The sequence below is a fragment of the Lontra canadensis genome, unplaced genomic scaffold, assembly GCF_010015895.1.
Source record: "Lontra canadensis isolate GAN:19392208 unplaced genomic scaffold, GSC_riverotter_1.0 scaffold1, whole genome shotgun sequence".
NCBI lineage: Eukaryota > Metazoa > Chordata > Mammalia > Carnivora > Mustelidae > Lontra > Lontra canadensis.
Genome location: NW_022630995.1, coordinates 99,329,581 through 99,353,574, shown reverse-complemented (window position 1 = coordinate 99,353,574; position 23,994 = coordinate 99,329,581). Strand labels below are relative to the sequence as shown.

Sequence of the window (23,994 nt, the reverse complement as noted above, 5' to 3'; positions counted from 1 at the left end):
AGTATTCGACATTTCATTATAAAACAGGCTCTTTGTTAGGTGATTTTTCCCAACTGTGCTAACATGAGTGTTCTGAGCACATTTAAGGTAGGCCAGGCTAAGCTGTGATGTGTGGTATGTTAGGTGTGTTAATTGCATTTTGACTTAACAGTATTTTCAACTTATGATGGGTTTATCAGGACATAACACCATCATACAATGAGAAGGACCTGGAGTATTTATATAATGAATATCAGTAGGAAATCTCAACATATTTAAATATGTCATCTTGGAAAGCCAGGAACAAAATTGGCAAGACCTTCCCACTAAAATCTAAAACCATAAATGTGTATAGAGTTTATGCATATGTATTTATACATATTTTTGCCTCTTAAGAGATATGTAAATGTACATGTGTCTATATGTATGCTTGTACACAACCACAATATGTCCTTTATATATAGTTCAAAATCTAATCTCTTAGAAGTCAGGCTAGCAGTTTATCCTTTGAGGAAAGCAACTGGAAGGGGCCTCTGGGTTAATGGTAATGTTCTTTATTTCCCCCTAGCTTTACTGAGAATAACTGACAAATAAAACAGTATATATCTAAAGCATACATGATGTGATAGTCATATATATTGTTAAATATTGACCACAATCAAGTTAATTAAAACATCTATCACCTCACAGTTACCTTTGTGTGTATGTGTGAGCTGAGAACAATTAAGATCTACTCTCAGCAAATTTCAAGTACATAATATAATATTATTAACTATAATCACTAAGCAGAACTTTCAATCCTCAGAACTTACTCATCTTGTAATTAAAAATTACCAACTTTGGAAATAAGAGCTTGTATCTAATCCATTTTGATGTTAGCTCTCGGAGTCCCTGGTAAGGTTCTGTCTCACAACCCAGGATCCGGGTTGCTGGTAATTAGAGTACGTTCACTGTAAGAAGTCCTTGAACCGTACAAAAACTTGTAAGGTATACACTCTTCTCTGTTATGTTAGAACAGATTAAAAAAAAAAAAAGCTACTGGATGACAAGGATTTCAATTATATGAATCCTTACATACACACACTGGCACTGAGAAAACCTGATAGCTAAGTGACTCATACTCCAGATACCAGGTAAGAGTAAAACCAGGTGTTGGCTGTGACTCCACGGCTACACAGCATCCAAAACGAGCTCAGAAGCAGAGACAGCCACACTCACAAGTGTGGAAAAATAAAAAATAATTCATTTAACACCCGCAACTGTAGAACCTTAGAAGTTAAAGTAGCTGTAAGAGAGCATCATTCTCCTTAACATACGAAGAAAATGATCACTCAAAGGTTAAGTGACTTGGCCAAGAAAACGCAGAGGAAACCCGGGTCTAGAAGTCTGGCCTCGGCTCCCTTTCAGCAGTAAGCTCCGCCACTCAAGTGACTTACACAACCATTCTGGTCTAGGTGAAAATAAGATATAAAGGATGACCACCCACACAAATGTTGTCATTTGTTCTCTCTTGGTAGTTCATCTTAGACCAAGATATATTTTTATTGACGTGGTTTAGAAAGTGCAATAACATAAAGACAATCCCAAACCCAACACTCAAACTGATCACCCTGAGGAGTTTCAGCTTTTTCAGTCGTTTCTATTGATTTTTACTTGTGTTTCTTTTTTTAAGATTTTATTTTGAAGTGTCTCTACACCCAGCATGGGGCTGTGATCAAGAGTTCTGTGCTCCACTGACTGAGCCAGTCAGGCACCCCTGTGTTTGTTTCTAAATGGCATTTTATACTGCTAATTTGACTATTTATATTTCCTACTATGATGATGCTTGACTCTTACTCCATCTTCCTCATTCCCTATCCTATTTATCCAATAAATACAGTGAGACCACCACTGTTGGTGAAATCAACATTTGTCTGTAAAATTGGAAGTACAATTGTATTTATCTCATAAATTTTTTAAGAAAATTAATATATGAAACGTAAAGACTTAGAATAGTACTTGGTATAAAGTACACAATAAATGTTAGCCATGACCATCTTTATTTTATTCCCCTCCTTATACAACTGTTTGTTTTTCCTAGAGTTAATAATTGTCTTGACTTTTTTTTTCACTCACCTACTTTTCCATATACCCATATTTCTAAGGACCTTATACTACCTTTCTTACTGAGAACACAGTTTAATATAATCCCAGTATTCCTTACAGTGTAGTCATGTGGCAGAGATTTGGCCGAAAAAAATGAGAGACCAAATGGTATGTGGCCAGTTCCAAACTTGGAACATTCAAAAACCTCCTGAGCACTATCCTAGTTCTCTTTCCCCATATGCTAGCTAAATAAAGAGGACCCCAAGGTCCTAACACTATATGTTTTCCACTATGCAGCATTACTACTGTTTGCAACGAGCTGTAATAGTCCTGTATGAACAAGATGGCAAAACACGATAATGAAAGACTTTTGTTCCTCATATATGACCCCTCTTCCTCCAACCACTCTTAGATTCAGCACTTCATGAAAATTCTGGACATTCCCCTCTGCCCCTTCACTGTAGACACACACAAGACCTTTGCTAGTTCTGACTCAGAATTTTTATCAAAGGGTCAAAATCAATCAATTAACTACTTGGCAATTTCACTTAAGTGGAAAATCATTTCAGCCTCATGCAAATTAGCTACTGCTTACAGATTAAATTAAAAAGGCAATCGAAGTTCTCTGATTTCAGGTGAACTTACTTTGTTCACTAAATATTTATATCTAGATAAGTAAATCATTCAAGTACCAAATGGTCAATGAACCAAGGATGTATGGCTTAATTTTAACATGTAAGGAAGCTCAGAACATTTAATCCAACCCTTTCTGCCCTTTTACAAGAAGAGGAAACTGAAGCCAGAAAAATTAGTACCTTACAGGATCACAAAGCAACTGGCAGTGGCCAGTTCTGATTTTGGCTTATAAAATATCCAGAAATTTAATTACCTCTTTAATTTCTCCTAGATGTTAAATGAGTAAATTAAAGGTAAACATAACAAACACGGACAGAGTCAACATTCTCCTGCAAGTGACCAGATAATTTCGATTTGTATTTTAGGGACTGATTTCCCTGTGACAATACTTTTAAAACTGTTAACAACCAGGAATAAACAAATCACATGTAACTCTTCCAAGAATGCCTGGTACGAATCAATTTACAACCCACTGAAAAAGTAATATGCTTTAATCGAAAGAATGCAAGTCAGCCCATAGCCATCCTGTATCTAGTTTAGGAAGACAGATCTAAAGCCTGCTTTTGCCCCTTCATGACAGAATGCCCTTAGTAAAGTTTGGACTTGAAACTGAACCCTCAGTTTCCAAAATTATAAAAATGAAAAAGATAATGTTTAACATATCAGATTGGTGGGAGGCTTGAAAACACTCAAGATACTCTTTGGCCCTCAACAAAGGACAGTCACAAACATTGCCACTGTTACTACTACTTTGTGAAATAGTCCATGACAATTTCAGTTGCATTTAATTACTTCCTAGCCAGTGTTTCCAAAGAAAATTCACTTGCTCTATGAAAAAGATGACACCCTGCCTAGAAGGTGGTCACTGAAACCCTGTGAGAGCTGCCTGTTTATCCCTCTAGCACAACTGAGGTCAAGATGTATTATCTTTTTATGTGGCAAGCAGGTTTGGAATACTAAATGCACAGGAAGAAGGAATATAAGTGATGTCTACGGCTTTCCTATAAAGTCTTCTAAGAATCCATAAATGGCCAACCTAACATGTGACTTATTTTCTCCTTTACCTGCATCTGTGTGCCAAATAACAGATTGGCTTTTTTTCTGATTACAAAAGTAATTTAACTCCTATGTGGCGAACAGTGCTGGTTGCCTATACAACTGACTTTCCTTCGCCCCGATCTCTTTCTTGATGACAGAAACCTCAGTCTAGAGGGTGAAAGTGCCAGGTCCTTGTTTTTGCAGCCTTCCCTGCTGTACAGCCATACGGCCAGCCATACACTGTGGGCCTCTGAGCAAACAATAGGACCTCTGAGGAAATCTGACAGAAGATTGCTGAAAACCTTTTCCCTAATAGAATTCTCAACTCTCATTTATCTGAAAATGTCTTTACTTCACCTTTATTTTGCTTGAATATAAATTCTAGATTAACAGGCATTTCTTTTTGTTAACGATATCACTCCACTGTTTCTTGTTTGTATTGCTCCTGAGAAGTCAGCCATCGTTCCTACTGTTTCCTTACTGTTCCCTCTTCCTCCCTCCCTCATCGTTTGGTTTTCCTTTTTCTTTTTTCTTTTTCTTTTTTTTTTTTTTTTTGGAAGATTGTATTTATTTATTTGAGAGAGAGAGAGAAAGTGTGCAAGAGGGGGTGGGAAGCAGACTCCCCAATGAGCGTGGAGCCAGACAAGGTGCTCAATCTCATGACCCTGAGATCATGACCAGAGCTGAAACCAAGAGTCGAACACTTAACCACTTAACTCACTGAGCCACCCAGGAGCTTCCTTTTCAGGATCCTTTTTATATCATGAAATTTCAGCAGACTGCTTGTGCCTAAGTGTGGTTATCTTTGGATTTATTCTAAGATTTATTAGGCTTCTTGAATTTGTAGGTTGACATTTTCCACCAATTTTAGAAAAATTTAACCATCATTTTTTCAAAAACCTTTTTTGGCACATTTCTTTTTCTCTCTCCTTTCATTACTCCAATTATACATATGTTAGGTAGCTTGATACTGCCCACAGCTCACTGAGGCTCTGCTCATTTCTCCCATCTATTTTCCTTTTATTTTCAAGTAACTTTGATTGATCTGACTTCTCTTTCACTGACCTTTCCTTTTACCAACTCCAGTCTGCATTTATATCCATCCAACAGATGTTTTCATTTCAGATCTACTTTTTTAGTCCTTGACTTTCCATTTGATTCTTTTTTATATAGTTTCCATACTTTTGAGATTCTACATCCATAAGACCATATTTGCTTTTAAGAAGCTTTAGTGCTATTAATTGCTAATTCCTACAACAGCATCACCTTGAGGTATGTGTCTAGGGACAGTTTTTATTCTGGATTATAGATCGCACCCTCTTGCTTCTTTATATTTGTAATTATTCGTTACTACATGCTGGACCTGTGCATGATTTCTTTTAAGCAGTCTGAATTGCGTTATTTTCCTTTAGAGTGTTGATAGCTTCATTCTAGCTGGTAGCTAATTTACTGGCACCTCTCATTTTCTTTCATGATCTCAAGGTCAAGAGATCAAATCCCATGTTGGGGCTACATGGAGCCTGCTTGGGATTCTCTCTTTCCCTCTGCCTCTCCCTCCTCCCCTAACCCTTTACACACTCTCTGAAAGAAAGAACTGAGGATAATAAATAGAACAATTCTAAGTCCAGCTTAGGTGACCTTTTTCTTTATATATTCACTCTTAAATTTACTTTTATATAAATGTAATAAATTTTATTAAAGTCAACATTCCATACAGCAAAAATCAAATACTCAGCTGGTTTATAAAAGAATTTAGGCATAGAAACTATTTTCTTACATAAATGTGCAAATTTTCCTTCCCAAACTATCAAAAGTGTACTTATTTCAATAGTACAAAAATTCTTTACAAAGTCAATCCATGATCTATTTTTGTTGGGTTAAAAAAAAAACTATACCTTCATTCACCTCACAAATTCCATGTTAAAATACTCCTCTCTCTTCTTTGCACAGTATCACATCTCTCTAATATTAATCTATTTTCCTGAAATTCCTAAATCATAATGGCCTGTCTCCTGATTCCTCACAGTAGGAATCATTTTAAACCCTTCAAGTGACTGGGAAAATCTAGAGAGGCAAATGAAAAAAGAGGTTCACCCTTCCCATCATTAGATTATGGGTTCCTATGGCTTTCGATCTTAATTGTGCCAACTAGTTCTAGTACCAATTTCTATTACTCTGTACGGGTACTGAACAGTATTCAACCCTCATGAGAGTCACACAGATGACATGCAATGCAAAAATTACAAATTCTACTTAGATGTTTCATTCTCCAGCTTGCAGAAGAGAATTACAATTTGCAATTACCCTCATCACACAATCTTAGGAGTTGAAAGGAAGTTTAGACTGGAATCCAAATCCTTCATTCTGCAAATCAAGAAACTGAGATGTGATCTTCATTACAAGTTCTCCCAAAGATTCCATTTATGTGCAAGGAATCTCAACTGTCTGAGTCTTTGAAATAACACAACTCAAATGTAAGAGATGTATTTATTCACAACCATCAGCAACCAAACTGATTTTTTTTCTCATAAATTATGTTTCCCTGACTGAGCCCAGCTTTGCAAATTGGGAGGATTGAGGGGAAGGAGAGTAAATCCACCATGGCCCAGCATCCCCATCTCACTCCTGCCTCTCAAGCCCAGGGGCCCCAAAATTTGCTTTTGATAAAACACAGAAGTGCTTGATTTGCTCTGCCTCTCCACCATCTCACCAACTGCTATTTTAAGGAGCCAAAGGTGGTAAGGCATTGGAAAACATTTCATGAAGTTCTTTACCAGGGTGAGAGAAGATCAACATAGGTACCAATTACTGAGCTCCTGATATGCTAGTCACTGTACAAAGTGTTCTATAAATATCATCTCATTTAATGTTTATAGCGAATTAATCGAAAGTTACTATTCCTATTTCGCAAATAGGAAAAGTGAGACTTGGCACGTTTCAGTAACGTCTAAGTGCAAAGTGACAACTGAGAGAAAGAGTATTATTCCTGGGTATCTCTAACCCCCAAACTCAGGCATACATATTCTTACTGAGCCTCTTACATTGTGCCAGGCCCTACAGCCAGATAGGACGTCAGGAGGACAAATCCTGGTTAGCACTACCCTTAGGGAAGGAACAGTACAGATTACCTAACTGCAAGAAAAACAGACTAACAGACGATACTGGAACGTGATGCTGCTTCACTAAGAAACAAGAACAGATGCTGAGTAGAAAATCTAGAGGAAAATCAGGAGGAAAAAAAGGGCATTCTCCCCCGTGAAAAGCATTCTAAAACACCTGTAAAATCTAATGTCTCTGAATTAAATTAGTAATTTCGGTTATCAAGAAACCAGATATAAGCTAAAAATATATAAAATATCAGACTATACAGATCCCCAAAGTTACTTTCAATATACACCAACAGACTCTAAATGTTTCTCAGACTCTAAATCCTTACGTACCCACAACTGTTTATTGAAAAACCTGAAATCCTATTTTTCCAGCTTTCTTGAGCTATAATTGACATAACATTGTGTAAGTTTAAGGCATACAGCAGGATCTATGTACATTTTGTGAACTTACCACAATTAGGTAACACATGCACCTAAAATTCAAAAACCTCCATGTACCTAGTTTTTAAAACTAATTTCATAGCAAAACTGATCAAAATTGACATGAAGTTAGCTGTGGGCTTTACTGACCCCATTTGGTGTGAAAAATCATTCACTGTGTGACAGGAATATTAATGTGCTTTATATCCTAGGAGAACTAGGTAATATGTGACCCCAGAGATCCTAGTAAGAGCCTGTGCTGCACAACTCTAGAAACATGAATACGAGAAATAAGACAAAACTATCAAACACTCCAAAGGAAATCAAAGTTTACAATTAAAACTGGGGAGTTAATGGCTCTTACAATCAGGCTTAAATCTCCAGAAGGAAATGTCTCTTTAGGTTGTTGGAACTCAGAAGTGCTTATGGGGAGGAACAGATTTATATCCAAACACACATCCTATTTAAGCCGCAGACACTAGTATAAAGCACAGACTAATTAAATAAATACACTGTCATCCAGGAGGCAGAATATTCCTACTGTCCCAGTGTTGGGCATCTGCTTATCTGCACAGAAACAGTTTCTACTAAGGAAATAAAGCATGGATAACTTTCATGGCAAAGAGGAATCCCTACGTCCAACCCCGTGTTTCCTCCAAAGTTCAACTCGTTATCCTTACTCAAATGTCTTAACCGAAGGATATAGCTGTTAGTGGCACACGGTCACATTCCAGAATGTATCGTACTTTCAGCACACTCACGCATTATTTATCCTCTACAAAAATGGACTTATTATTTCATGAGACAGGACCACCACAATCTCCTACAATCAATGAATACCTCACAAAAACAAAAATGTACACAGAGAACACATTTTTGGCATTAGAAAAGTAACTTTCCCTATACATGCTGTCCCCCACCCACCCAATTTCTAAAATGGAATTTAGGAATCAAGCTATTAAATTTACAGACTGGAAAATGAGGGACATCCTGTTGATAACCAGACAGGCTCCACAGCTGCTCACTGCTCTGAAAAGCATTTGTGCTAGGGAAACAAATCTGGTACCAATGCCTTCTAAATGACCTACAGAAAATGATTAAAGGACAGTCACTGTTTTTATTTTATTATTATTAGTTGGCAAATAAGCATTACTGGCAGACGTTTTCCTGATGTCACTGGAAAAGCTATAAAAATGAATGTTTTTTTAATTACCAAAAAATTCTTCACTTAAGGCTGTGAATAAGCCAAATAAGTGAAACACTCAAGGGGGGCACTTGAGAAAGAGAAATGAATAGTTTTCACAAGCCACTCCATATAACCATTTCCATCCTGCCAGGCCACAAATCAGTAAAACATTTAAGGGTTTAAAATACAGAGAGGTTTACTAGAACTTCTAGTTGGCTCTTTCGAAGTTCAGAAGTTAAAATCTGCCCTTTGCTCGGGTACCAGATCCAGAGCTTCCTGGCAAGAACCATACCTCTTAGCTCCTAACTGATACTCCAGATAGAGATCTACAGGCAGAGGCAACTTTAAGTTGCTTTCAGACCCTTCTAGAAAACCTGAGAGCTCTGTGCAGGCCCCCGACTCCTTTGCCCTCCCACCCACTGCTGACCACAGGCCCCTCAGAGACTTCCAGGTGGCAAGCAGCTCTGGAGAAATGAACGGCAGGCCATGGAATCAGACTGGCCTGAATTTCGGTCCCAGCTCTGCAGTCCTGCTAGTGAGGGCCTGACTCTCTGCTTGACCTAACTCTAGTGAGACCCCTCCAAGCCCTCCAAGCCTCCACCTTTAGTGTCCATCCATGTAGAGCCTGTGTTACCCAGTTTCAGCAAAACTCTTGCTGAGTCAAGTCAGCAAAAACTCTCTATCCCTGACATGTGATCAAATCCTTCTTCCCCACCACCCACGACGCCGGAAGTGATACTCAATCAGCTGGCATGCTTTCAGCAAGAAGAACCCTGCAAGGTCTGTTTAAGCACAATCAGCTCTTGCCTGTAACTTCTGATGTTTTTTTCTTGGTGATTTTTCAATGCCCTGAATACCGCCCCCCCAACACCCACTCTGCCCCTTGGCTATCAATCCCCACTCGTCTACATCTTATTTGGAATTGAGCCCAATTCTACACTGAGGTCTTTTTCCCCTCACTGCAATAGTTCCTGAATAAAATCCACTTTTACTACTGTAACTACTGCCCAGTTCTGACGTTCTCTGATGAGCCACCATTGCTACTTGGCCTCTCGGAGCTTCAGCAACCTCCTCTGCAAAATGGGAATAAAGCTGTCTCACCGAGCTGTCGCAGGGATGAAGTGATACAATGAAGGCAGAGCGTCTATTCAGTGTGTGACAGACACATACCCATGTATGTGTCTGTGGTTATTTTCATTGTCTTTCTATTATTTATTTTCATGCTCTTTATATATTCTCTCAAACAGCGAAGGACATCCCAAATCAAAGGACACGTGCTTGGACGGGAAGTCTGTGCCAGAGGAGGCCGCCCCAGGCTCTCCTCCAAAGCTGGAATTCTGGGACTTCACACAGACCAACAAGAGCCCTGAGGTGTGGGCAGCTCCCCTGAAGTAGGGACAGAACCCCAGGGGTGTTGAGAACTTGAAGGAAAGTTTTTTAGTAAAAGCAGTTTGCTATTCATCACCTTGTGCTGTCACCAACTAGGCAACCCATTAAATGATTTATATCACCCTACTCATCCCTCGTAACAACAACAAAAACACTGGCAGATGTCAGTAAGACCATGAGGCAGGTATCCCAAGAATACAAAGAGCAGGAATACAGACGAACCGAGAATATCACAACTCACCATTCTACGCTGTCATAAAACACACGTTTGAAAGCCACTGTACCGAGGTTCCTTCTCTAACGAATGCCAGCCAGTGCCATCCTACCTCACCGCTTTGGAACTCTAGGATATTTTAAAATTTGTTTCCAGTCTGTTTTCAAAACCTATGTGGCCACTTATTTTAAAACCTATTTTAATAATACACCACAAGATACAAAAAAACATTCTGTGGAAGTTACAGTACACGGTCCTGCAATCAGATTATCTGTAGATGACCTGTGATCTGCAATAAGTTTTTTGTGTTTTTTTTTTTTAGATTTTATTTATTTACTTATTTATTTGACACAGAGAGAGAAAGCAAGCGAGCACACAAGCAAGGGGAGCAGTAGGCAGAGGGAGAGGGAGAAGCAGGCTCCCCACTGAGCAGGAAGCCCAATGTGGACTCGATCCTAGGACTCTGGGATCATGACCTGAGCTGAAGGCAGTTGCCTAACCAACTGAGCAACCCAGGCTCAAACAAGTTTTTTATAGCTCTACCTCAGTTTCCTCATCTATAAGCTGAGAATAATAATCATACCTACCCCTCTTAGTGTTATTGTGAGGATTAAGTTAGCTAATACAAGTAAAACCCCTGACATATTGCCAGGCAGATATAGTAAAAGCTCATTAAAAATGAGCTATTTTTATATTCTATTTCTCACTCACTATATACAAATATGACTCATTAACTGCTCCTCCATTTCCTCTTTAGTGAAACAATTCAATGAAAACATTTTTGAGGTTGGTTAACAAATAGTAAATTATTAGAAAATGTGTGGCTAAATAGTCAGGCTAAAGGACCAAACTGGGTAAAATCAAAAAGATCATCAAGGGATGCCTGGGTGACGCAGCTGCTTCAACGTCAGACTCTTGGTTTCGGCTCAGGTTGTGATCTCAGGGTGGTGAGATATAGCCCTGGGTTGGGCTCTACGCTTGGAGTTGGCTTGTGACTCTCCCTCCTGGCCCCTCCCCCACTCACGAGCAATGCCCACTCTCTCCCTCTCTCAAATAAATAAATAAATCCCTTTAAAAAAAAAAGATAATCAAGTATAAGTGAGGAAATACTTATTTTCTCATTTGGGAGAGTAAAATGGTACAACCACATTAGAATTCATTGCCAGTATTTACTAAGCCAAGCAAATGCATACCCCAGCAACACCACCCCTCAGTATACAACAACACAAATGTTCACTGGAAGACATGCACTAACATCTTCACGCCAGCGCTATTCTTTTTTTTTTTTTAAATAGATTTTTTTTTTTAAGGATTTTATTTATTTATTTGACAGAGATCACAAGTAGGCAGAGAGGTAGGCAGAGAGAGAGGGAGGAAGCAGGCTCCCTGCTGAGCAGAGAGCCCGATGCGGGACTCGATCCCAGGAACCCTGAGATCATGACCTGAGCCGAAGGCAGAGGCTTAACCCACTGAGCCACCCAGGCGCCCACGCCAGCGCTATTCTTACTACCAAAGCACTTGGAAACCGCCCACACACCCACCAACAGTATCAGGTGCAGTCACACGAGGAGTACTGAGAATGACTGACTTACAACCAACTCTACACTACAAGAGGGCTGAGTTCCAGAAATACAATGTAAAGTGAAAGAAGCCAGACACAAAAAAGCATATACTGTAGGATTTCGGTTATAAAAAGGCTGGACTGGACACTGATGCAACACTCAGGTCACCCCCAGGAAGAGAGGACTATTCCCCAGCATCTGGGAGAGCAGCCAGGACAGACTCTGCAGCTGTCAGCCCTCTTCAGAAACTGCCTCCGCAAAGAACAGTAGTGCCCAAGGGCATACCCCTTCCCTAGGCAGCCAAACACTGGTCGACACAGTGGCATAAGTGCCTTATCCTTGTGGAACATGGACCATCTCTGAGGGCCTTTCCAGAACTCCACACAGGGTCAACTGAGGCTTCCACTAAGACTGAATCACAGCTTCACTCTTCCCTCTGCCCAATCCCACTCCCTTCCTCTCTTTCCTCTTCCCGCAGGCGTTGATCCCAAAGGCTCTAATAAATTTCCTGAATGCTAATCTTGCTCTTGAGAATCTGCTTCCCAGAGTATCCAAGCTTTGGCACAAGCAAATTGGATCCTTGAAGTGAGAAGTGAGGATACCAGGGACCCCTGGGGGAGAACAGGGAGGGAACAGAAGGACAGGAAGGACAGCTTCTAGGATACAGAATAGAGTGTTTTTTGAAAGTCTGGATGCTGGTTGTATGACTGTTCAAACGGAATAAATCCACTTAACCGTACACCTATGAAATGCGTACTGCTTCCCGTATATACTATACTTAAATATGAAGTGAAAAGAGTAAGACAAACTAGAGAACGCCCTGGAAAAAACGTTTCAAGAACATTTAGTCCGACCTCCTTTTGTACCAGTTAAATAACCATTTATTGTGCATTTAAACATTACCCAGAGAAGCCTACAGAAGCCTAGCCTGAGATTACAAGCCAGTTGGGGGCCAACAAGAACCATGCCTGGACTCCTCGATGGCAGGCCTGGACGGTCTTCACCAGACCACGCCTGGTGGGAGGCAACAGGCATCAGCTCTGACGCCAAGGAAGGGCCTGAGGCAGCCAGCTCACTGACTAGTCAGCTATGCTTGCAAAAACACAGCTCTCAAGGAAGCCAAAGTGCTAGCAGCACCCCAAAGGTGCCTTTATGTATCTTCACCTTTGAATCTTTAAGAAACACATTTGATTCTGAAATCAGAAGATGTTAAGAATCTTTCCGATGTAGACAAAACAGCATGCTTTAATCCTTTGTGGTGTTCTCTCAGGGAAGAATAATCTGTTTTGGCATAGCTGGCTATTTTTATTATTTATCTACCCTCTCATCCTCACCTTTCTAAAAGCAATTTTTAGTTTAGCTAAAATGTCATTTCTCTTCCCCTGTTAGACAGGGAATAAGAAATGAAACAAAAAGAGGACAAAATATCTCCTGAATTGGGAAGGTAAATCCCTTTACTTTCCTAGGTGGCCTATTCCTGACCCTAAACTTGCTTGGGTCACTCCCACTTTAAAAATCAATCATCCTATAATTCTAGAATTCTGGAGCACTGGATTCCTTAAAATGATGATGATGAAGACAGAACCAAAGGAAAGGATGAAAAACTACTGGAACAAAATTTGTCACTTTATTTCTAAAACAATGTAGTTCCTCTTTGAGACAGAAGTTGTGCTGATCTCTAGGAAACTTAAAGGGTGATCCACTGCCTAATTCTCATGAACCCCTGATACCACAAAGAGGGAAAAAAGCGTATGAGGCGTTCTACCCACTGAAGTTCCAATGCATTATTTAGAAAAGAAGAGTCAAATACATTTTAATATTTCGGGGTTTTTTTTTCTCTTTTTTTTTTTTTTGGTTTTTCATAGATAAAGAGACGGTAAGAGCATACAGACCCACAACAAACCTCTAACAAAAATTTTTACACCTGAGCCTAAACTTCCTAAACTTCCTAAGTTTGCCTAGACTTCCTAAATTTCTTTGGAGGAAGACATCACAGAATATATATAAATTATTCAGATTCTTTTTAAGAGGGTTTGCCTCCCAAATAAATCTAAATATATCCATCTCCCTTCAAGGGCTGAAAAAGAATGTAATAATAATGTGCATTCTATTCTTCATCTTGAAAATTCAACAAAAAGTTGCCTAGGAATTTCCCACACACTGTTTTTTAGGTCATTCATTGAGTTATTCATCCATTCAACAAGTATTTTTTGAAGGCCCATTCTGCCTTGAAGCAAAAGCCTAATTAAGTCCTCTTCTGTATGTATGGTCATAAAAGATCTCAAAACATTCTTTTTGACCACTAAACAGGACTCCAGAACATTCTCCACACCCTGTATCAAGAAGTAATTTTACTTCCTGACTCTACTAAGCACCAGTCCTTCACAGAAGAACTTCTGTGGCTTCTGAATGATTTTTAAAGGGCACCATGTTTACCTTCCCGCTAAAATACCTTTGGCCCTTCCAAAATTCAGAAGCAGCAAAAATCAGACCAAATCTGTCTCTGGGGAAGAATGACAGTACTTTGTTAAAGGGCTGAGATGGGTGTTATCAGGACGCTGCCTGTAACTGGGGCAACGGTTTTAAGAGGAGCCCCAGTCACATCTTCCCAAGTTCTCCCAGGCCTCTGCCTGCAGGGAACATTCTCTCCTTCACAAAACTGTGACCAAAAACCACAATAACAGCAAGAGAAGCCTCTCCCTGTTTTCCCACTCCCAAGAAGACAGCTTTTGGGGGGTGACCTCTAAAGACATTCCCCATAGGAGTGTGAGAGTACTCCGGGCACACTGAATGTCTGGAACAGACTGACAGATCAGAGGGAAACCAGCACTAGCTGTGTTAGTAAATGTGCTTTCCACTGCACTGAAAATCTTAAAAGCAGTCTACCTCAGTTGGCCCAGCATACATCATGGGAGATGGGAAGATGGCCACCACCGTCGCTTCAGGATTCAGGATTCCTTCCTCCAGCACTGCGGCATGCTGCTTCATACGCCACATCAAAGGAACGTCATCATCCTTTGTCCAGCCACCAAGAGGGTGAAGGAGAAGGACAGGGCGCCGATAGCCTCTCTCTAAAAGTTGCTTATGGGTATCCTGCATTAACAGAGCATGTCCATTGTGCACTGGGTTGCGTAATTGAAAGGCAAACACAGCATCTGAAAAGAGAATTTCCAGAGTCAGGAAGAGTCCATTTCTCATGGCTTATCTTCCAAAGGACAAGCAGTTCTTCCCGAAGTTTGATGCCTAGGATTAAGCAAACATATGAGCCCCCAATCAGGTTAAAAAAAAAAAAAAACCATGTCCTGCTTTGACCTTTTACTCCAAGGCCAACTTGACCTATCTCCTTCCACCAGGTTTTGACTTTACAAATCAAATGCCTGAGGATGTGTAAGAGGATGGTCATGGATTTGCAACAAGCGCTTTCTGCCTTCCTGGCAAGCAAGAATAACCACCACACTTTCTGGTCCCAACTTCCTGGTTTAAGTGCTTACAGTGGGTGCAATTTCCTGGTCTGTGCCTTAATTACACACCAGGTCAATCCCTCCATTGGACCTAAGACGCTGCTTTACTAAAGGAAGGCAGAAAGGTAGAGAAATTTACAGTTTAAAAAATTTACTTACTATCCAAATATGCTCATTTATACAGATTACTCTGACTGGAACCCGACTTTTTTTGTGATGCCAGGTCTAGATTGCGGGTTACAGTTTAGCAACAACACTATGCCCTACAAGAGTCACTGCTATTACCCAAACAAGGAAAACTGCGATATGAATTAAGCTGATTGACTCTGTATCTTCTGCTTACAACCCTGAATCTACTCCTTCACGGGGCTGCCATCAAGAGACATTCTCAGAAAGCATGGTTCTTTGGGGTCATAGAGAAATCTCACAAAACAGAATGATAGCGCAGTTAGAAGAGCTCTGTATTTTACTGCCCTGCCAACATCTGGTATAGCATCACGCCATGATGATCCCAGCCCGACTCAGGGAGAAGAATATCCTCCCCTCTCCTAACAATTTTAAACCAAAGAGTATAAACATCTTCCCCCTTAAGTTCTCAATTCTGACCCTCTTCTATCATGATGACAGAAGGCCACTGGAGGAAATCCGTGGTACCTTACTTGACCAGGGGCTTGGGTGTTTGTTGAGGGGTTGGGGGAGAGCCACATCTGTGGGAGGCTTGAGACGAGATCCAAACCAGGCCCTGACTTGTGCCTCCTTTGAAGGCTGAACAGCCGAACACAAGGCTTAGGTCGATAAAGTCGAGTAGCACCGAGAAAGGGTCTGTGCTCTGTGTTGTGCGCTCGCCTACATGACTTCCCACACGTTCGCTAGTCAGATAGAGACGATTTGGCCGGGGTCAGAAATTCTGGGCTGGTCCTTGCTGTCCTTGCACGGGCTATAGACTACACCACTGTAAGACTGTGCTGTGCTTACACAAACTATGTCTTGAGTGGCCTTGAAGTCAGTACATCGGGCGCTAGAAGGTCTGCTATTGATGTCTAGGAAATAGATAATGGGAAAGCTTGAAGGATTTTCTGTGCTTGTTGCAAACTCTTTAGTAATCAGCTAAAAATAGATACTTTCTTATGATTGTTTCTGTTAGCTATATAATGCCTTGCTGCCTTGTATAAACTTGGCACTATTGGACATCCTCCTTGGCGCTCCTCCTGCCCCATCTCTTTGTCTCTTAATTTCTTTTCAGCATCCTCTTACCCTCTCGACCCTGGTCGATTTGTCACGCCGGCCACGACACACATCCTGTGATATTCCAAGATTTACAGCATTACTGTTATGCTCTGAAGTTCTCAAGTTACCTTTTATACATGAACAAGGCTAGTTTTCACCTAAGAAATAGCTGATATGAGGTACAAAGAACAAGAAAGTCCTGATACAAATATATGAGCATTTAAAATTATTCTGCTTTAGGGCACCTGGGTGCTCAGTCATTAAGCATCTGTCTTTGGCTCAGGTCATGATCCCGGGGTCCTGGGATCAAGCCCAGCATTGGGCTTCATGCTCCGCAGGAAGCCTGCTTCTCCCTCTCCCACTCCCCCTGCTTGTGTTCCCTTTCTTGCTGTCTCTCTCTCTGTCAAATAAATAAATAAAATCTTAAAAAATGAAATAAAAAAGTAAAATTATTCTGCTTTAAGGAGATGGGAAGAGGAATACAAACCTGAAAGTTTTTCTACCCTGAATTCGCTTCAAATCTTGTTTTATATATAGATATAAAAAGATCCCCAAACAGAGGGTGCCTGGGTAGCTCAGCTGGTTGGGCATCACACTCTTAATCTCAGCTCAGGTCTTGATCTCAGGGTCATGAGTTCAAGCCCCATGCTGGGCTCCTACTTAAAAAAAAAAAAAAAAATCTCCAAACATCCCTTTTGATCTTTAAGTAAAGCTCCAGAGCTCCCCTATTCCTGGGAACAAGAGGCAATTTTACTTCCTGACTCTACTGTATATACTCCAGTCCCTCACGAAAGAACAAATGAAGAAGGTATAATTCACCATTTAGGAGATTACTGCCCAACCTTACTCACCCACTCTGATTCTGGCCCAAGTCATGTCACTCACTCAGCTCTCTCCTCTCTTCCCTTCACTTAATGCTGCCCATTCTTTATAAACAGCCTGTTCACAGGCACCTCGGTGGCTCAGTTGGCTAAGCGGCTGCCTTCAGCTTAGGTCGTGATCCCAGTGTTCTGGGATCAAGCCCCAAGTCAGGCTCCCTGCTCATCAGGGAGCCTGCTTCTCCCCCTATCCTCCCTCCCGCCCCCGTTTTCGCTCTCCCTCTCTCTCTTTCACAAAAATACATGGAATAAACAGCCTGCTCACAACAGACCCACTTACTGAGCATCAGTGCATCCTCCTCCTAGACCAGTGAGAGTCACTGCATGGATGGTGGGTGGGGGACAGACTCCAGACTCCCACTGGAGAGAGAGGACTCTGGCCCAGCTCAAGCCTGCAAGCCCCAGGGCCCCAGCAGACCGCCTGTTTGGGAGACTCCTTACACACAGTGAGATATAGCAAACACATAAACATAGTGAGGATAAGGGGAGCCGGGGTTTTCAACTGCAGGAGATGGAAGGCATAAACACAGATAGGAGAAAGGTTAGAATAGACTATGTGCTACTGGATTATGACTGAAAGTATCAGTGTGAGCTCAGGGGTTTCAGCCAGAGAGAGGAGACAGGAAAAAATATAAACATGTGTGTGCTGGTATCTAAGTGCCTGGGTGCCTACACATAATGCACATTTCTCAGCTCACCCACTGAAAGGTCCTATAAGCAACCACTACCCAATGATGACGAGCAACACAAAAGCACCAATTTTACATTCTAAATACCGCTGGCAAAATGGCTGGTTCTGGCGCTAGGGCAAGGAACTCACAACATAAGCTGGAACGTTTTGTGTGTCATAAAGAAAGGAAGTGCTTGAAAAATGACGCCCCGGGCGTGGGGCATGTCAAAAGGACAGAGCAACCAGTTTGACCCAATGACTAATCCCAACAAGGACAAGTTAAACACCAACATAAACAATAATAGTAACAAACTGTAACCTTTTGAGTAAAACAGGAATCTGAGTCCATGAAGAATAAAATAAATCAACAAACTAATGGAGAGAAGGGGAAACTCCACCTCTGGGTAGAAGGTCAACTAATAAACATCGGAAGAATGACAATTAGAAAAATCACCATTTGGCCATATTTCTAATGTGCTAAAAAAAAAAACTGTGGGTAAAAGTTTGATAACAACAGGATATTTATAGTTTCAAAATCTCTCACCCAAAATACTTTTTAGTTAATAAGCACAAAATAACTTATTAACTTTATAACGGAAAATCCTGGCAAACACAATCTTAAACGAGACAAAAGTAAATTTTTTTTAAAGAAGTTAACCTTAAAACAAAAGTTCAAGATGAATCAAAATTGTAAGCCACCAGATACAATGCACTGAGAGCTCACAACTGCTTTCGTAGTATCTCTGACAAAACGTGTAACCCAAATTGAAACATGAGGAAGCAGCAGATAAATCCACACTAACCGACATTCAACAAAGTAAATGTACTCTTAAAAAATGTCAAGGTCATAAAAGACACAATAAAGACTAAATGACCCTTCCAAATTGAAGTAGACTATAAAGAGACATGACTGAGTCCTGAACCAGAAAGGAAAGGTGGGGAAGAAAAAAACCTGATTGCTATTGGTTTTGCTATAATGGACCTTATTAGGACAGTGGCATGATTTGAATGGAGCATAAGGGTTAGACGGTGCTACACCAATGTTATTTTCTGGATGTGGATGAGCATGCTATAGATAGGTAAGAGACCGTTATTTTTAGGAAATGCGTGCGGACTTACTAAGGGGTAATGAGGCATCCCATCATGTCTACAACTTTTAAAGACAGTGAGAACTAGAAAGCCAATAACGTATAATGTTAGTAACTATAGATTCTGGATAAATTCTGGAGTTCGTGTTCCTATTCTGTATCCTAATTTTTCTGTAAATTTAAAATTATTTCAAAATAAAAATTAAAAAACACAGTGAAAAATTTTGACATGAGACATATGAAGCAAATACAATGCAGGATCCTTATTTAGATCCTGATTCAAACAAACTATTTTAAAAAGTGACAACAGGGGTGGCTGCGTGGCTCAGTCAGTTAAACGCCTGCCTTCAACTCATGTCATGATCCCAGAGTCCTCGGATCAAGCCTCACGTCAGGCTCCCTCCTCAGCAGGGAGCCTGCTTCTGAATCCTCTCCTCCCAGCTCCTGTTCTATTTCTGTCTCTCTGTCTCTCTCAAATAAATAAATAAAATATTTTAAATAAACAAGTTAAATTAAAAAGTGATTACTATGAAATTATCAGAAATTTGAAAACTGAGTGGATATTTGATTACATTAAGTGATTATTATTAGTATTATTATTAAGCTGCAAAAGTGGTATCATGGCTGTCCTTTTTAAGTCCTTGCCTTTAAGAGATAGGTACTGAAACATGAAATAAAGGGGGTATGAGCTCTGCTTCAGAATCACATGCAGGGGTGAGGTAGGAAGGAGGGCAAAGATAAAACAAGATTAGTCAAGAGCTGATTATCTACTGAAGCTGGGCTAGAAGCATACAGGGATTCAGTATACTATGATACCTACTTACAAGTAGTCTAAGTTTGAAATTTTCTGTAATAACAAGATCTAAAAGAGAAGATACATGCAGGGTACCAAAAGAAGCATTACTTTAGAACAGGGTTAATTATGGATTCATATTGTAAGTACACCAGTTTCTAGCCATGGACTGTGGCCTTTAAGGACTGAATTTCACTTTGTACATTTTTGAAATAGGGATGATACTAAGGTTATTGTTATGAAGACAAAATAATATAAAGCACCCAGCACAGTGAGATGCATACTGCGGTCCCTTGTACATCTAAATTCCTTAATTCATTCAAGATGAGAGAGGAGAGAAGGGAGAGGAGAGAGGAAAGGGGGGAGAAGGGGGAGGAGAAAAAACACATCTAAATATTCCTGGCAAGAAACTGAAGCCACTGTTCCACGTGTGGCTCAAGATCCACTCGGGTACAAAGTAACACTCAGCTAATGCCTCCAAGACGAGGGCATGTTAGCACTGTGCTCATTAGCTTTTGTCCTCCTTAATCAGGAACAGGCATCTGTCTCTGTAGAGGGTCCCCCCTGGCTGTTACATTTCAGGTATATGATGACTACATGCTTAGACTTCAATCAGGTAAAATCTTATGTTGTAAAATCACCATTTGGCAGGAGTATTTATGTGACAGGATGTGCAAAAGGAAACATATTAAATAAATGGTCTCAAATACACATATTTCACAGATCCTAATAATTTATCTATGTAGGCTTTCTTTCCAAAAAGAATTAATCTAGCTTCACACTTGTCACTTAACAGATAAAGTGAAGATGGATGACTTAGTGAAAGTTCACATTAGCAGCATATAAAGGACTGACTGCCAAAATTTCCTCCAGGCAGAATTTTCCTTCGTATCAGTCTACTCAGAAACCCAATGATCTGTCTGTCCACTTTTTTTTTGCCAGTATTACCAGGTCTTTCCTAACCTTCTACCCAATCCCTTTTAATTATCAATGAATTGCACAAATGGCTTTAACCGTCTGTTAGATCCAAACTGCATTTTCATCCCTCCCATCTGGTTTCTCCACTAGAGAACTGACGTGGATGAAAGATGTAATAAGAGCACCTGATCCCCTGGAAGCTGACATTCCCAGGGTGCTGTCCCAGTAACTCAACCCAGTATGCATCACTATTAAATTTTCTTCCATCAATTTTCCATTGAGGATGGAAAAAAAATTATGAGTCACTATGGACCTGGGGCCACTAATACCTAGAGCGTCACGTCCTCATCCTCTTTTTGTAAAGGATAGTGATTTCCGCACTGTCACACCACTCTTGGTGTCCAATATTTGCCTTTCTACTTACAATAAGTCCATGCTTTCCACTGTGCTTGAAAATGGGAGATGATCTAAAGGATGACTGGAATTCACTACAGACATTTATGATTTCCATCTCTTTTTAGCCCTCTGTAACCGTGTTCCTGGGGAAAGACCAGGAATTCCATCATCTTGACTTCTGGAGGATACACTATGAAGCTGCTGACGCCATCCATAAAAGCCAACCTTTTCCATAAAGAGCCAGAGTGAATATTTTAGACTTTGCAGGCCATGGGGGTTTCTGCTACAGCTATGCGAACCCTGCAGTAGGGATCCGAAACAGCACTGGTCCTGGGCCCAGGAGCTTACAATCTGGTCAGAGAGGAGAAGCAAGCATTCACTAATTAGAGAAGAAATGTGTGATAAAAGGAACGCAGGTCCTTCAACTCCAACAGGCCACGACTGTGTCTTTGTTTTCAGAAGAGAAGTCTGGTGACAATATGAAGAATCAAGCAATAGAAGAACGGGCTGGGTCCACCCACTCAACCAATGCTCCTTTGTGAGTATGAGACCCCGCCAAAACCAGGAGACACCATCCCGTCCTTTCCACTGCCTCTGACATCAAGCCCCACCCCCACTGTCCTCATAACCTGCTAACCATGACACCAGCCCTTTCTCTACCCCTTAAAGTAAAAACCATGAAACCCTGAAGACATTTGGGAGGGGGTGGGGATCACCCACAGATGCACTATCCTAATAGAGCTGGTTTGGGTTGTTTTGCACGATCTCCTAGTTTTCTCCTTATACATATATTTTTACACACTTGTAATCATAGAGGTAGGAAATTTTATATGCTGCTTGGCCATTTTCGGGTCGGTCGCCTGTCTCTGACATCTTGTGGTGCCTCTTGGAGCAATAGCTTCATTGGCTGGGTCCTACGAAGTTCCTCATGTTCTCATTCTGGAAACTTACCCACTGCCCTGCATTCAATTACTGATCACCTACAGACGGCTTCTGTTAGCTGCATCTCTAATTCTGACCGTCCACTTCATCAGTCAGAGTGATTTATGACTGAAAGCATTTCAGTATATACTGCCCATTACTATCCCCATTCCTTCGATCCTTCCACCTTCTCTATTACTCAAGCCAAACACAGGTCTAACCCCCAAAACCTAGTCCTTCAGTATTTTATGTTTAAAGAAAGGGACAGTCCAGTAATGCAGGTTCTGTCCCTTTCCCTCCAGTCCAGCAGCCAACACACTAAGGAAACCAGTACTGTCTGATCTCTTTCCTTCCAGAAAATGGGAGGGGAAGAAGAACAGGAGATGATTCTCCTGAGCATGCGCTGATTTGTGACAGAGGAAGGAAATGGCAACCATGAGTTCTTCCTGGTGGTGGGGAGAGGATGAGCATGGAGTCCCCTGGATTCGTGGAGGACATGGGCTGCCTAAGCCAGCATCACCACCAGCAAACATTACTGTCCCAAGATGCCAAGAACCTGGCTGTGACCCTACTCTGCAGCTTTGTAGCCAAGTGCCCAAAGACAGCCTCAGTTCTCACAGGAGGGCTGTCCCCACATATCTCAGAACTGTGCTCCACTGCCCTGCCCACAGTCAGAGCCCTGAGAACATCCCAACCACTAACCCAGAATTACAACATCTTCCTGCTTCCCTGCTCTCAACTTCTTCTGTAAAACTGTCCTACATACAGCAGTAATTAATAAGTCTCCTCTTCCAGTCCCACCCAAGCTTTATTATCTGCCACTTTATCTACCCCAAAGCTCTAGTAACAGGCATTTCTGATTTTCCCTCAGTCAATGTGGTAGCTGAACAAGGGTACTGACAACAGCTCTAGAGTTGTTAGGGAAGGTTATGTGTTTAATATTTGTTTTTGTGGCAGTTTTTTTTGAAGAGAGCTGGAAGTAAGAAAGAGCTTGATTTCCCCTCCTTCCTCTGGACTGTCCTAAATTACTGGCTTTCCTTTACTTAAACTGCTTATGAGGGGAGGAAAAAATAAGACAGGTCACTTAAATATTTGCCTTTCTACTTACAATACTAATTAGCATTTTTCATGAACTGGAACTCCTTTTTTTTCCCCTAGATTTTATTTATTAGAGAGAGAGAACATACACACATGCGAGGAGGAGGTAGGGCATAGGGAGAGGGAGAGAGACTCTCAAGCAGATTCCCCACCGAGCATGGAGCCCAACGCAGGGCTCACTGTCACAACCCTGAGATCATGACCTGAGCCAAAATCAAGAGTCAGACATTTAACCAACTGAGCCACCCAAGCATCCCTACAAACTACACTTTAATGAATGGATGGAGACATTATAAGGATATTTTAGGTAAAGCTGGGAATGATTCACGAGAAGTCTAAGGCAGAAGCAGATAGTCTCTGAAGGCATTAGACTCTTTTTTTTTAAGGATTTTTATTTATTTCACAGAGAGAGACACAATGAGAGAGGGAACACAAGCAGGGGGAGTCAGAGAGGGAGAAGCAGACTTCCCACAGAGGCGGGAGTCCAACGTGGGGCTCAATCCCAGGACCCCGGGATCATAACCCAAGCCGAAGGCAGACACTACCAACTGAGCCACCCAGGTGCCCCGCATTAGACTTTCTTGACCATAATGGCAGTGAGCTGGAGATACTGTAATCCAAAGTGTAGGGAGCCTCTATTAGTCTGATCAAGGCTCATTCAGATGAGGCTCTCAACATAATTCCACAAAGCGAGTATTTGAAGAACGGTGGTCAAGGCTAAGGGAACCCGGAAGAACTGATGAGACCTCTAGAGACTAGCAGCTCTGCATCCTGTTAGCACTCCTGAGGGGCACTGGAATGAGATAGTGTTTCTAAAGCTTTGAGGAGAGGCGGTGACTGGAAGCTGGTAGTAGGGGATGGAGGCATGGCCAGATCACAGTGCTGAAGCAGGATGCTATGGGGCAGGAGCTCCCCCCAACTTTCT

General features: G+C 41.2%; 1 protein-coding gene across 2 annotated transcripts in view; it reads right to left on the bottom strand.

Moving 5' to 3' along the window:
• PAPSS1 (3'-phosphoadenosine 5'-phosphosulfate synthase 1) overlaps window positions 1–23,994 on the bottom strand; it is a 97,710-nt gene that overhangs the window by 14,048 nt on the left and 59,668 nt on the right. For both annotated transcript variants that reach the window (XM_032860318.1, XM_032860311.1), the window contains one exon: window positions 14,506–14,774. In XM_032860318.1, coding sequence (XP_032716209.1) covers window positions 14,506–14,774 — 269 coding nt within the window. The remainder of the gene's footprint in view (window positions 1–14,505; window positions 14,775–23,994) is intronic.